General features: G+C 49.7%; 1 protein-coding gene across 10 annotated transcripts in view; it reads right to left on the bottom strand.

The window, feature by feature from the left end:
• The window catches only part of EIF4G3 (eukaryotic translation initiation factor 4 gamma 3), a 150,847-nt gene that overhangs the window by 87,239 nt on the left and 49,252 nt on the right, over nucleotides 1–14,356 (bottom strand). For 5 of the 10 annotated variants that reach the window (XR_010616238.1, XM_065696191.1, XM_065696188.1 and 2 more), the window contains exon 3: nucleotides 12,975–13,118. The exons of 2 other annotated variants lie outside the window; for them this stretch is intronic. Coding sequence is in view for 6 of the 8 variants with exons in the window: in XM_065696191.1 (XP_065552263.1) it covers nucleotides 12,975–13,118 (144 nt within the window). In the remaining 2 variants the exon portion in view is untranslated. Of the gene's footprint in view, nucleotides 1–12,974; nucleotides 13,119–14,356 lie in introns of those variants that run through there. 3 more of the 10 variants (XM_065696197.1, XM_065696187.1, XM_065696193.1) reach the window with 2 other exon arrangements.

Here is a 14,356-nt window from a genome sequence, read left to right on the forward strand (position 1 = left end):
AGACAGGACTGTTTGCTCCTGCTCCTGCACTCTTTCAGCCTAAGTAACCATGAAAATGTTTAAAACTTGCAAAGACAGAATGTTACAGGAGATGATAATATTTTCAGCTGATATGAAAAGTGGCATTATTGCAACATTACAGAGATAACAGCTACAGCCAGAGCATTTGAGAACAGGTTGTATCATAAGAGTCCCAGACTGGTCTGGGTTGAAGGGACCTTAAAGCTGTTCCAGTCCCAACCCCTGCCACGGGCAGGGACCCCTTCCACTGGAGCAGCTTGCTCCAAGCCCCTGTGTCCAACCTGGCCTTGAGCACTGCCAGGGATGGGGCAGCCACAGCTTCTCTGGGCACCCTGGGCCAGCGCCTCAGCACTCTCACAGGGAAGAACTTGTGCTTTCTACCATGTAAACCTCCCCTTAAAAGAATCTCCTCCTACTAAAGCCTACAGAACACATCACTAACAAAAGGCTCATTTTTCCATCCAGGGCTGACTTTTGAACACTGGTAGCATCATGGGAAAGAGGTGAAGCAGCTCCTGCTCTCGCTGTCTCCCTTTGTCCTCCCAGCGGCTGCAGCACCTGCAGCAGAGATGTCTGAACAGGAGGTGACGCGGCTTTTGACCTAAAATCAGTATGTTGGCAATACACAAAATAAAGGCCACTGAGCAACCAATGGTGGCATCTCTGGAGATGCCCATGGCTCAGCTACCTCACCGTGGAGTCCACAACCTGTGCAAAGAGTGCACACAGCAAAGAATTAGCTCTTTTTATCCACCTGCACCCGCAAAGGAATGCCATGGGAAGCCAAACCAGCCACATGAGATGCTCCCAGTGTCTCTCTGAACCTCCAGTCGCAGCTTTGCACAGGGTCACATTATCCAGCTACAGACACCCACCTTGGTGACAAACGTGTGACAGAACCACACCACCCACAGCGTGGCAGCAGCCAGCCCACGGCTGCACATAAAGGCAGTGAAGTCCTGGGGGGAAAGAGAAGCAAGTGCCAAAAGAGCTCACAGAAATCCAGCAGGAGTGAACTGTGCTTGGCACATTGGGAAGCATCCCTGGGACCAGTCCCAGTGTCACCACCATCCCTGGGACCTGCAGCCACCATGGGCCAGCTCCTGCATCTCAGTGCAAACAAGGCGCTGCTCGGCTCCAGGACTTCTCTTGGACATACTTGGGTTTTATGAACATTTTCATAACTGTTTAACTCAAATCTATCTTTATTGGCAGACCCTGAAGCCCCCATCTACAATGGTTTGTTCAATGGGAATCCTCCGAGTATGGCTGGAAAAACCCTGTTGTCTCTGTAATACACAGAACCAGCTCACCTGCAAGTATTACAAACCATTATGAAGATGATTAAATTCACTGGAATAATATGAATTAAGATATGAATTATTAAATTTATTCATCCCAGGCTTTTCTACACATCCCAGGCTTTTTCTCTCACATAATGCATAAAAGCATATTCTCACTTCCCCTGTGAACTATCCAGCTTTACAGCTTTCAAACCAGCACAACAGTGATTAAATGATACACAATTCCCCTCCAAACGCTCATAGTTTGGCTTTTCTTATTTACAATGATACTTCAGCGGCGTCTCAACAACCTCACTATCAGATTATTCTGTTTAAGCCCTCATTTGCAGCTCCATGTTCAAACATTCAGGTTTTGGGTTCTCACTGCATCGAGAATTGCAAATTTGCTCATTTGCAAATTACCCAACATCACTGCAATCAGTCCTCATCACAGCATCCTGCAAACCCAATTCCATGGCACTTCTCCTCTGCTGCCTTCCTGTACAATGTACCAGGAACTTGGAAACACTCTGGTTTACTGCAGAGATTGGTATAAATACCCAAAGCCCCATTAACCTCAATGATGCAAGTACCAGACCCCTGACACTGACCACATCATGCAGATTCAGGGTTTCCACTCTATAATGGTATTCATCACATCACAGTGCCAATACCTGATGGGTATTGGGAGGGACTGGGATGGGACCAGCTTGCACAAAGTCTTTGCACACTGGATTTACTGTGAGGTGTGGATGTGGAGGGAAGCAAAGAGCAAACAGGAACTGTGATGGTTTGCTGCATTTATTTAAAGACATTGGCTTTTTCTTCTCCGAAAGCCATTTCCTCAAGGTGCCACAAATCCAGCTCCAGGTACCTTGCACAGTTTTAGGGATTCCCGACACTGCAGACAAGGACAAGAACCAGGGAAGAGCCTGGACCGCTTGTGAGGAAGAGAAGGAGAGGATGCTGCACAAGGGCTCCAGTTTCCACTCCCTCCTTTTTCCATAAGCCCAGCCTTGAGAATTCCCTGTGTTGGTAAATATGAAACTCAGCCTTTAAACAGAGAAAAATACCCTGATCCAAGAGCAATTCCTTCTTTTAAATGTGGCTCAACCGCTGTTACCTCTATTCCTCTGCAGCCGCCTGTCGCGGTGTACATGGCCTGTGTCATTACCTGCCCTGATGAACTTCCAACCACCTTTTCATGGCTTTGCAGATTTAGTGTCACACATTTGAGCAGGCAAAAGCAGCACAAGGAACAGGGAAACAGAGTCCCAAGCAACACACACAGACTACAGGCACTTCTACTTGAAGATGAACAATCTCAAGATGAAGTATTCTCACTGAAGGAAGGTGGTGAAGGAAACGTGGTTTCCTCTTCCCTGGACAAAGATGGTTTGTGCAAAGGGCAATACAGACATGAGATGAACACTCCTCTCCTTCCTGGTTAAGAAGTCGTGGTTACTCTTCTTGCAGGGATGTTACAAAGGAGGAGGGTGGAAAGGAAAAGGCAGAAAGTGTTGCTGTTTGACTCGCCATCTCCCTGCAGCCCAGCCTTAGCTTGTGTTTCCAACATGCAATTATTCTATCAGCACTTCTAGCACTGAACGCAGCCATCCCACAACATGCTGTTAAGGTGAATGTAACACACAGCTTCAGGGAGGAGAGAAGCATCTTTCTGCCTGTTAAAACAGAGAAGGCATTCAAGCCAATAAGCCTATACCAAATTCCAGAGCACAGGGATGTGGTCAGCTGAAGATGCAGAGTGGGATATTTAAACAAGTGCAGTCTTAAGATATCTGGATGGACAGGGCACAGAATCGCAGCCTGGTTTGTGTTGAAAGGGACCTTAAAGCTCCTCCAGCCCCAACCCCTGCCACGTGCAGGGACCCCTTCCACTGGAGCAGCTTGCTCCAAGCCCCTGTGTCCAACCTGGCCTTGAGCACTGCCAGGGATGGGGCAGCCACAGCTTCTCTGGGCACCCTGTGCCAGCGCCTCAGCCCCCTCACAGGGAAGAGCTTGTGCCTAAGAGCTCAGCTCAGTCTCCCCTCGGGCAGGTTCAAGCCATTCCCCTTGGCCTGTCCCTACAGGCCCTTGGCAAAAGCCCCTCTCCAGCTTTCTTAAAGCCCCCTTAGAGGTCTCTCCAGGACAGTGCTCCATGCTGAAGGTATAAATGGTTCCAGAGGTTATTCTTCAGTTCTCTGGTCTGACAGAACAGATAATGGTGGACTCCAGGAATTCAAGGCCCCCTTCTCCGCTGTTTTATCTGGATACAGGGGTATTTACTGCCCTCTACGTTCACAAAGCACAGATTGTAAAGCTCTGACTTGGCTGTTTACTGGGACATTTTCCCTTCTGCAACACATTGTGTTTGTTTGAAAACTACGGATTTTCTGGAGCATACAGGAAAACATCCATTAAATTGCATGGAACAGAAGGTATTATTGCAGGAGGAACAGCAGAACAGAAAATATTAAACATAAGAAAATGGCAAGTTGCCTCCAATTATTTTGTCATCTGAGATTATGAATAAAAATGTAGTTCAGTGAGTGGTAAAGTTGAAAAGCATCAAATGAAAGCACAGTCCACGTGATGGTGAGAACAGGAGACGTGCATGAAGTCCTCAAGAAAGAGATCTGTAGAATTTCAGACCAGCTACCGAGGAGTTTGATTCTCTATTAAAATCCCATTTCAACCCCCCCCAAAAACCAAGTTACTGTCAATTTTAAAACTGCTTTGGGTTCACAATAGTATCACAAGCCCAAAGAAAACCCTTGTGCTAGATCACGCAGCCAACGTGTTGTGTGGCCAAGACACCTACTGTGCGAGAGCGTCCTTACTCAGAATAACTCCATTTACACCAGGGTGGCTGAGGCAGGGATAACTCTGAGCAAGGCTGGGGCTACTCCTGGAAGAAAACCCTCAAGCAAGAGGAGAAAAACCGCATTATCCTCCTGCAGTGGGCACGCAGGATGGCACGGAGAAGAATTAAACACAGCTCTGCAAGCAGTAATCCCCTGCACAACGTGGTGTCAGCACTGCGGGTGGGTCTGCAGGCAGAGCCAGGCCTGACAGGACTCAGCGCTTGTGCTGATCTTTCCTTTGCAAGGAGATGCTGCAAGGGCCGGAGCAGCTCTGCTCTGGAGCCAGGCTGAGAGAGCTGGGCTGGGGCAGCCTGGGGAAGAGAAGGCTCCTGAAGGGGAGACCTGAGAGCAGCTCCAGTGCCTAAAGGGGCTGCAGGGAACCTGGAGAGGGGCTTGGGACAAGGGCCTGTAGGGACAGGCCAAGGGGAATGGCTTGAACCTGCCCGAGGGGAGACTGAGATGAGCTCTTAGGCAGAAGCTCTTCCCTGTGAGGGTGCTGAGGCGCTGGCACAGGGTGCCCAGAGAAGCTGTGGCTGCCCCATCCCTGGCAGTGCTCAAGGCCAGGTTGGACACAGGGGCTTGGAGCAAGCTGCTGCAGTGGAAGGGGTCCCTGCCCGGGGCAGGGGTTGGGACTGGAACAGCTTTAAGGTCCCTTTCAACACAAACCAGGCTGCGATTCTGTGTATATGATAAAATTGTACCAGATTTTTCTTCTTTTCCTTGTTAGAAAGGAAAGAATTTCAAGCTGTTCTTAGTCCTCCTTCAGTGCACAAATATTAACACTAATCCATACATCCCACCTACACTGCGCCTTTCGAAAGTCAACTGTTTCCAAGGCTAAATAACTGTTGATGTTAATAGAGCTATTTGGCAGCTACACCTTCCCACAACCCCAGATCTCCCCTCTGCAGCTCTTAGGCCCAGAGCAGCAGCCACCCATGAGGTTGAGCATCCCCACACTAAAACATCCCGAGGCCCAAAGGCACGAAGACACAGCCATGCTTTATGCTTCCAGCACAGCTTTACCCAGATTTAAACTAATGAGGTAAAAAGCACAGCAGTGAATCAAACCTAATGAAATACGTGACACGAGCAAATATTCCCAACGTTATTAACCCAATCAAACCCCTACTAATCCTATTACAACACAGAGAGTTCAGCTGCACTTCCAGCAGGTCTTTAACACAAAGGCCACAAGAAGATTACGCTTCTCCTGGATTTATCAGCTATTAAATAACTCACATTTCCCATCTCCACCAGCAGTCACACTCCTGCAGGCTCAGAATCAGGGAGCTGCATTGCAAGGCTGCGTTGGGAAGCAGCCTGACCCAGATGCACAGAACCACGGCCGAGGGAAGTGTAAGCGGTCAAGTTCTTGACTGCTCACAAACACACTCGTGCTCGTGGCTGGAAGGTTTTGTGCCCACAAAGCACTGTCAAGAGTTTAGCTGCTTCAACTGTCTTTTTCCTCGTGATCTGGTATGGCCGGAAGACCCAAGAGCCTGGAACCCATGGTCCAGAGGGGCACGTGCAAACTCCTGCCTGGTCCAGCCCCGGTTTCTTCACTGACACAAAGTGACTCTGATCTTCCATTCTGTGGCCACGAAGATGAGTGTTGATTAATACCCTGACTGAGAGCCCTTCCTGCTCTGCAGGTTACAGGACTCTGTGTGCTTTCAATCAGCATGAAATCCGCTATAACTGCACCTTGCATAAACCAAGGAGGTTCCCATACGGAAAAGCTTTCTCTGGGTGAAGAGTTCCCTGTGGAACTTAGTGCTGGCTCCAACCAAGGTGTTCACATAAGATGGTCTCAAAACAGAGAAAGTGATGGGTAAGGCATTTGCCCAAATGAGAGGACAGAATCAGGGAGCCCCTCGTGCTCCAGGGGCTGTGGAAGTTTATTACCTGACCACACAGAGCACTACTTCCCAGCAAAGCACACGTGGACTACTTTAATGGGGAAGAGGAGACCTTACAACAGTCTTCCAAAATCTAAATGGGCTGACTTTAAACCTGGAGAGGGGCTTGGGACAAGGGCCTGTAGGGACAGGCCAAGGGGAATGGCTTGAACCTGCCCGAAGGGAGACTGAGCTGAGCTCTTAGGCACAAGCTCTTCCCTGTGAGGGTGCTGAGGCGCTGGCACAGGGTGCCCAGAGAAGCTGTGGCTGCCCCATCCCTGGCAGTGCTCAAGGCCAGGTTGGACACAGGGGCTTGGAGCAAGCTGCTCCAGTGGAAGGGGTCCCTGCCCGTGGCAGGGGTTGGAGCTGGGTGAGCTTTAAGGTCCCTTCCAACACAAACCATTCCCTGATTCTATGGTTCTATCAATAGCTGTATCTGAGGGAAGATGAGTGTAACCTGCAGTTCACAGGCAAGAGAACACAGAAGGCAGCTGCCTCCAACATGAGGAGTGAGCAGCTACCGTAACAGTTGCTATGTACCAGGGCACCTGGGGTATCCGAAGACATGATGGGGCGAGGTTATGATTAAATAACACTCCTCCTTCCCTTCCCTCCTCCCTCCTTCCCTTCCCTCCTCCCTCCTTCCCTTCCCTCATTCCTCCTTCCCTCCCATCCGTTAATAAACATCAGCTCATTAAAAGCATCTAAAATCTAAATTGGGCTACAAGTGATGGGAGGGAAGCAGTGAATAAACATCGTGGCTGTAACAGGATTCCAGCTCCCATAGAAAGGCTCCAAGATAATAAAAGGGGGGCTTGGGGAAAGCCTATAAACCCGCCACAGATGGCACACAGACACGCTTCCTGGCACAGATTCCCAGACCTTACCGCACTCAGGAATGTCTCACTGCTATTACAAACGCTAATTTAGCGATGGTGACATTTTTGAGGACCAGAATGAGACCACAAAACTCTTTTCACTTCAGGCAAAGAACCAGATGGTAACAACTTCCAGCTTGTACAATCTGCTTTAGGTTTCCATCAGCCACCTACAAGTCAAGGTCTCTGTACACCAAGAGCATTCAGCTCTCTTGCACTTCTGCTCTCTGAGGGTGTTATCTGGACCCTGCTAGAAGGGTAAGGCATTATTAAACACCACTGTGAATATCTGCAACTGCTTCAGGGCAAGGTCTCAGTGGATGCCAGAGGTTCCTCTGGGTGCTCCAGCAATTTAGCCCACGAGGCAGCTGTGGGCATGAAGCACCCACAGCGTGCAGTGTGTTCCTACGGAGAGCTAAAGCTCTCCCTGACTGCAGAGGAAATTCCTGGCCATTTGCTCCTAGCGTGGTTGGTCAGGGCTTCCAAGCCGTGGTCCCGGACTGAAGGAATCCCTCAGCACGCACATCAGAGCCTGCGGTTTTAAAGCTGAGGTGGAGAAAGCCAAGAGTCTTTTCCAAGTCATTCCCCTCTTGTGTTGCTTCACCTCAGGCGCCAGAACCCGCAGCACTTGTTCCTTGGGATTCTTCAAGACACTCCTAGGCCATGAGGAGGGATGAAATCATCTTCTCCTGATGGCCTGAGCTTCACATGCTCATGGTACAAATGGAGGAGCCCTCTCCTCTGCTATCATTCATGCACAGCGGGAAGCACTTTGCTGCTGCTCCCATCCAAGCCCCAGCCGCGCTGCTTTGGCACAGCTCCACCTTCCCGTTATTCCCATCCTAACACGGATACACCATAAATTACTGTAACATCAACCCGGAGCAGGGCAGATTTACAGCAGTTCAGCTGCTCTGTGTTAACTCCTGTGTGAAGGCTCCTCGCCTGCAGTACTTGCACTGGGCTGGCTCACACCCGTCACAGGATGAGAGCCTGTGGTACCCGGCACACTGTAAATCCATCCCTACCTGATTCCAGGACAACGTGCTCCGGTAGCCATGCCCAAGGAGAAACTTCTCTACTCCTTTTTCAATGGCTTCTCCTTTTCTCTGTACACTAAGAAAGTGAAATGTGTCAAACCACACACTCCTGAAGCCTCCAAGCTGAGAGAGGAGGCAGAGGAGACGCGTTCCCCAGTCCCAGTCAGTACGAGGGGCCTTTTCACACAAAGAACAACTGGAATATGGAATTTTATGTCCATGGGGCCACATCTGGCCATAACATCACTGCAGCAACATGTGCTGCGCATTCCCCAGTGCCGGCGGAGTTCACTGCATTCCTGAGAGCAGCAGGATGATTTCAAAGCCCTGGAATTTGGGAAGCAGAAACGCTGTGTCTTGCTGTGGAGATGGGGGTAGGATGGCTTCACATCGCTGCCGAGCTCTTCTTGTTTCACCACAGAACCTAAGTCTGAAGGGCAGCAAAGTGCCAGAGGCTGGACATTATGGAAGACTTTGGAGGAAGAGGAACAGCAAAAGCCCTTCCCTTGTTTTGGGCAGGTCAGATGGAAAAGGTAGAAGAAAAAGTGAAAGAGGCACCAAACCACAGCCCCGCAGGACCATCTGCTGCTGCTTACTTAAATACTGGTAAAGGAAAACCAGCTACAAAGCTACATCTGCACCTGACATGTCTTTCCACAGGAGACACTAAATATCCTGTACGCCTCCTGACCAGTGCTTCCCAAGACCTCTCTCACAGACCACTCTGTTGTGGAACCACAGAGTCAGGGAATGGTTTGTGTTGGAAGGGACCTTAAAGCCCACCCAGCTCCAACCCCTGCCCCGGGCAGGGACCCCTTCCACTGCAGCAGCTTGCTCCAAGCCCCTGTGTCCAACCTGGCCTTGAGCACTGCCAGGGATGGGGCAGCCACAGCTTCTCTGGGCACCCTGGGCCAGCGCCTCAGCACCCTCACAGGGAAGAGCTTCTGCCTAAGAGCTCAGCTCAGTCTCCCCTCGGGCAGGTTCAAGCCATTCCCCTTGGCCTGTCCCTACAGGCCCTTGTCCCAAGCCCCTCTCCAGCTTTCCTGCAGCCCCTTTAGGCACTGGACAAAATCTTGTCACACAGAACTTTGCAGACCTACCAAGTGCTGCAGCTCCCAGTGCCCGGAGCGTGTCCAAGGGTCAGCAGATCCTTTTATCACTTTCTAGTGTTCCGAAGTCTTTCCTGAGCCCAGTCACCAGCCTTACAGGAACAGGCAGCTCTAAGCAGCCAGGGGACTGTGTGTGGAACCGCAGCACTTACTAACGCTCTGCTCACCTCCAGCACAGCTCCTGCAACATCCCCACTTAAGGAATCTGCTAAGTGGCTCTGAGCCCCACGAGGAGGGATGCTGAGATGCCCACTAGAGAAAAGCACAGCACTGACCTCTCTGCTGAGTCCCGCACTGACAGCACTCAGTGATGTGTGAACACAAGCAAGCAACACATATTCTATCACTAGCAAAATGATTTTTAGACCTGAATGATACCCGGAGCTCAGAACCACATGTAAATATGTTCATTCACCACTGCCTGAACAGCACTCCCTACCTCAGAAAGACTCGGTTTGATGAGTACTCATTAAATCACAGTTCTGATGGAGAAATCAATGACCCCTTAATCGGATTCTCATTCAAATGAAGTGGTCTCTTCTTTGGCTTCTTAATTACTCTGTCAAATCCAGACCACACACACACACCTCTGACCGTGCACAAACACCCCACACAATGTCAGGCACAATGAGACAACCACAAAGACAACCTTTCTTCAGTGTTCAATCATCAGCGTGGGGTGTTCAGGTACAGAGCAGTCTGTGCAGTAGGATACTGCTGTTGAAGAAATCAGTAATGAATCAGGACACCATGCCGGGTCGCTCTGTCTTAAAAGGGACACAGCAGCATTTAAGGAGCCCAAGAATCAGACAAATGGAACAATTACATGGGGGAACTTCCAAGTGATGAGAGAGTTAAAGGATTTGGAGTGTTTACCCCAAAGAAAGCACATCAATGAAATCATGACAGAAAGTGGTCTGGAGATAGGAAACTTTCACTCACCTCACTCCTTAACACAAGCACAAGAGGGTATTAGATGAAACCGCAGGAGACAAGTGGTAGGTGCCATGAAAAGGTAACGCTTTCAGCCGACCCTCTGCTCAACTGGGAGTTCCTTACCATCACGTAACACTGACCCCAATGCCTGATGCTGCTATACACAAGAATATCCAGACTTTGAATTCACCCAAACCCATTCAGAGTTACCGAAAAAGTTCTCTGGGTTCTACAGGTTACCCTGTAACTGCTGATGTCAAAAGTCTCACACCCTTTTAAAGCCTCACTGGTGAAAGCGTCCCAAGCATAGACACTTCCAATGTGATTCTTCACTGTCACCTCCAGCTGCAAGGTTGAGAGGTTCAACAAAGGCAAGTGCAAGGTCCTGCTCTTGGGTCAGGGCAATCTCAAGCACAAACACAGGATGAGGGAGACTGGATGGAGCAGCCTGAGGAGAAGGACCTGGGGGTGTTGGTCAGTGAGAAGCTCAACACAACCTGGCTTCAGTGAGCGCTTGAGCCCAGAACCCCCCCTGTGCTGGGCTGCACCCCCAGAGCGTGAGCAGCAGCTCAGGGAGGGGATCCTGCCCCTCTGCTGCGCTCTGGGGAGACCCCCCCTGCAGCCCTGATCCAGCTCTGGGGCAGCAGCACCAGAGGGACGTGGAGCTGCTGGAGCGAGGCCAGAGGAGGCCATGGAGATGCTGCGACGGCTGGAGCAGCTCTGCTCTGGAGCCAGGCTGAGAGAGCTGGGCTGGGGCAGCCTGGGGAAGAGAAGGCTCCTGAAGGGGAGACCTGAGAGCAGCTCCAGTGCCTAAAGGGGCTGCAGGAAAGCTGGAGAGGGGCTTGGGACAAGGGCCTGTAGGGACAGGCCAAGGGGAATGGCTTGAACCTGCCCGAGGGGAGACTGAGATGAGCTCTTAGGCAGAAGCTCTTCCCTGGGAGGGTGCTGAGGCGCTGGCACAGGGTGCCCAGAGAAGCTGTGGCTGCCCCATCCCTGGCAGTGCTCAAGGCCAGGTTGGACACAGGGGCTTGGAGCAAGCTGCTCCAGTGGAAGGGGTCCCTGCCTGTGGCAGGGGTTGGAGCTGGATGTGCTTTAAGGTCCCTTCCAGCACAAACCTCTCTGGGATTCTATGGGATGCCTCAGCAATGAAGACACCTGGTCAGAGCCAAGCAAGTGCTGTGAATGAACAGAAACCATTCTTTCTGCTTTGCTACCAAACCCCAGCTCTGTAGGCATCACTCAGGCAAAGCTCCCCAGACCTCACTCCCCTGTAGCACCAGAAGTGCGCAACAGCCGATGCTTCCCTTGCCCTACAAACAAGCACACAAGAGCCAGCCCCATACAGTCAGAGGACAAACATCCTCCTGGAGCCCTCAAGGATCCTCAGCTGACATGGAGGACGTAAGGTCAAACCTCTCCTATGAGCAGCATCAGAATGACACAATTGAAGCTCAGAGGCAGCAGAACAGGAAAGGAGCGTTTTCCCGCTGGCTGGAGCGGAGGTTTGGCATGGGGCCCACTCCCTACGTATGCACTGACTCAACAGGAAAGTATTAAGGGAAGAAATAACCCTTGATTAGAGGAGTTTTTAAAGAGGCTGTCTAGAATGTTCTCCTCCTTCCCCTCTTATCTGCCCCAGGATTAGCTTCCCTCTGCTGACGAGCTGCACCAGGAACGAATTTCTTGCTGCACAGCCCAAGCCAGACAAGCCTTTGGGGTCTGCTCTGCAGCCCTGCTGCCTTCTCCCTCTGCTACATGAGGCTCAGCCTCCAAACCAGAGGCTTTATTTCCAACAGCCACGTGTCAAGAGTGCAAGAATGGGCTCTGACTCCGCTAATGCCCACAAGCTACTTATGCTCCTGAAGAGATACTTCAGCCTCTGACTTCCCAGTCCATAAAGGATGAGCATTTGCACCTTTTCAAACATCACCACAAGTCTCCAGTTTTCCCACCAAGTTTTATGTAGAATGTGTAATATTAAGATGAATGTTCCTTACATGACCTGGTTTGTTTTCACACATCTCCTCGTCCAAAAGGTCAGCTGCAGTTTAATGTTTCATCCAAAGCCAAGAGGCTGCAGGAGGAACAGAGCTGCCTTCTCCCAGTGCACAGCACACTGAAGGCCCTCACCAGCACCTCGCTGCTCCCAACCCATCATCCTGCACCCCACCTAATGAAAGCACACATCTGAACAGCCAACCTACTCACACCTTCCTACCTCATTCATTTGAACAAGATAAATTAAACATAAGGCTTTCCTCTATCTCAAACCTCAGAGCTTTTATCTCACTTTCCCCAATCCTGGATCTTCACCTCCCCTCTTTCTGCACCCCATTACTTGTCTCTTTTGCCCTCATGATAAGCTCCTCCACTCTCACATCAACCCTGGAGAATACTCATCTAATAAAGACTACAAAAGGACCAATTTACTCCACAGATCTTACTGGATGTTATTTCTCCATTCTTATTATAACTCCTATTTATCTCTTCTTTTTTTTGTAATAAGTCCTTTGTCTCATTTCTTTTATTAGCACTCGGATTTGTAATTCATTTACTGTCCCACTTCTAAGAAGTACAGCATCACAGCCTCCTGCACAGCACACCTGAGATGGAAAAATCCCTAACAGAAGACACTGGGCACCTCTATGGTGTTTAAAATAGAAGTCAGACCATGCCCCAACAAAGTACATTCCTCATCAGTGAGTACTTCCTGCAATTATTCATGTTGCTTTTAGTTTCTGTTGCAGACTCAACAATGAACTGATGTTCGATAAACCTGAGAGCTACCTGTAAGGCTTGAGCTGCAGAAAGACACTCTTCACTACTCAAGGTTTCTACACTGGTCATAGACATCTACGCTGATGTTTGAGCAGCAAAGCCAAGCATCAGCCAAGGGGAAAGGAGGGCGGCTGGGAACGCTCTGCTCCAATGCCAGGTCTTACCTGTGAAAGCCCAGGGGACGATGCATGTCCCGGTGGCGTTGCAGCAAGATTTGGGTGTCCCTTATTTATTTCATGTGCAGTGTAAGGGGATGGGGCAGGAGGACCCGGCTGTCTTGCTACTTGTGTTACCTGTGTGGAGATAAACTGTTAGTAAAATACAGTATTAGTAATCCAATCTGTATAGATACTGTCATCTTCTTCTTAAGAAAGCAGCTAGCAGCATCTTTTTATATATATATAAAATAATATCTATATTTATCTAAGTGAAACGCTGTACAAGTTAGGTAACTATTTATATGATGCAGGAAAATAGGAAAGGATCACAAAATAAAGAGCTCCAACTGGAGTTAGAGATGGAAACGTGTGGGAACTGGATGAGCTCTACTGCTGGGGGTGTGCTTTGCAATAGCCCTTTGACTTCAGGCCTGGGATCTCCTGATCCTTCCATTATAGGCCATATCAAACAATACAGTGATTTTGCAAAGGGATACACATTACCAGTGAGCCAACAAAGTAAGGGGAAAAGCTGCCTACTCCACTCCAAGAAGGAAAAAAAGACTGCATAGAGGCCCTGTTATTCAAAGGGATTGCCACAAGCGAAGAATAAAATTCCAGAGCAATTCCTGCGTACACTTTTCTCCTTTCTCAGCTTCTATAATGAAGCACTAATGAAAACACATCCAACAAAATGCTGTAAAATACACTCATGGCACATACCCTTGCTCCACTGTGCTATCTCCATGATGGAAGTGCTTTAAATACATTTATACAGTCGCTATAGTAAAAAACCCAGAAGGTACAGAAGGCAGGAGGCAATTCCTGGCCCTTGATCTTTAATGGACTATTAGCACCAAGCTCCAAGAGAGCAAAGTATGAGAGCAAGAGTCACCGAGTTCACCACTAAATGCTTTTTCCAAGCCATTTTATTGCATTCCAAGGATCGACGCCTGTCGCTGCATTACCTAAAGCACTAAAACAGCTGCACCGGCCCCAAGAACCCCAACCGGGAATTTCTGGAGCCTTGGACACGCACCAGAGTCATTCGCTGCAGGAAGATTTACAGCAGCCTTGTGCTCATTAGAGAGGAGGGTGGTTCAAGCCACAGAACCTCACCCTCCATCCCTGACTGCAGCCTTCCCCATGGGGGGAATCAGCTCTCTTGTTTGGCTGATCTGGATTAGCAGGTGTGTGCGCACACAGCCTCATTCAGCTGAACTGAAGTCACTGCTACAGAGACGTGACAGAACTTCCCATCTCCCATCCCCAAGAAAACCCAAGTCTCTTACGTGACTCCTAAGACAAGCCTGACAGACCTGTCATGTCACTGAGGCAGCACTCAGCGCTTTGAAGTGACTGTAGATCATGATGGACATCAAAACCCA

The sequence above is a fragment of the Lathamus discolor genome, chromosome 16 (assembly GCF_037157495.1).
Source record: "Lathamus discolor isolate bLatDis1 chromosome 16, bLatDis1.hap1, whole genome shotgun sequence".
Classification (NCBI taxonomy): Eukaryota; Metazoa; Chordata; class Aves; order Psittaciformes; family Psittacidae; genus Lathamus; species Lathamus discolor.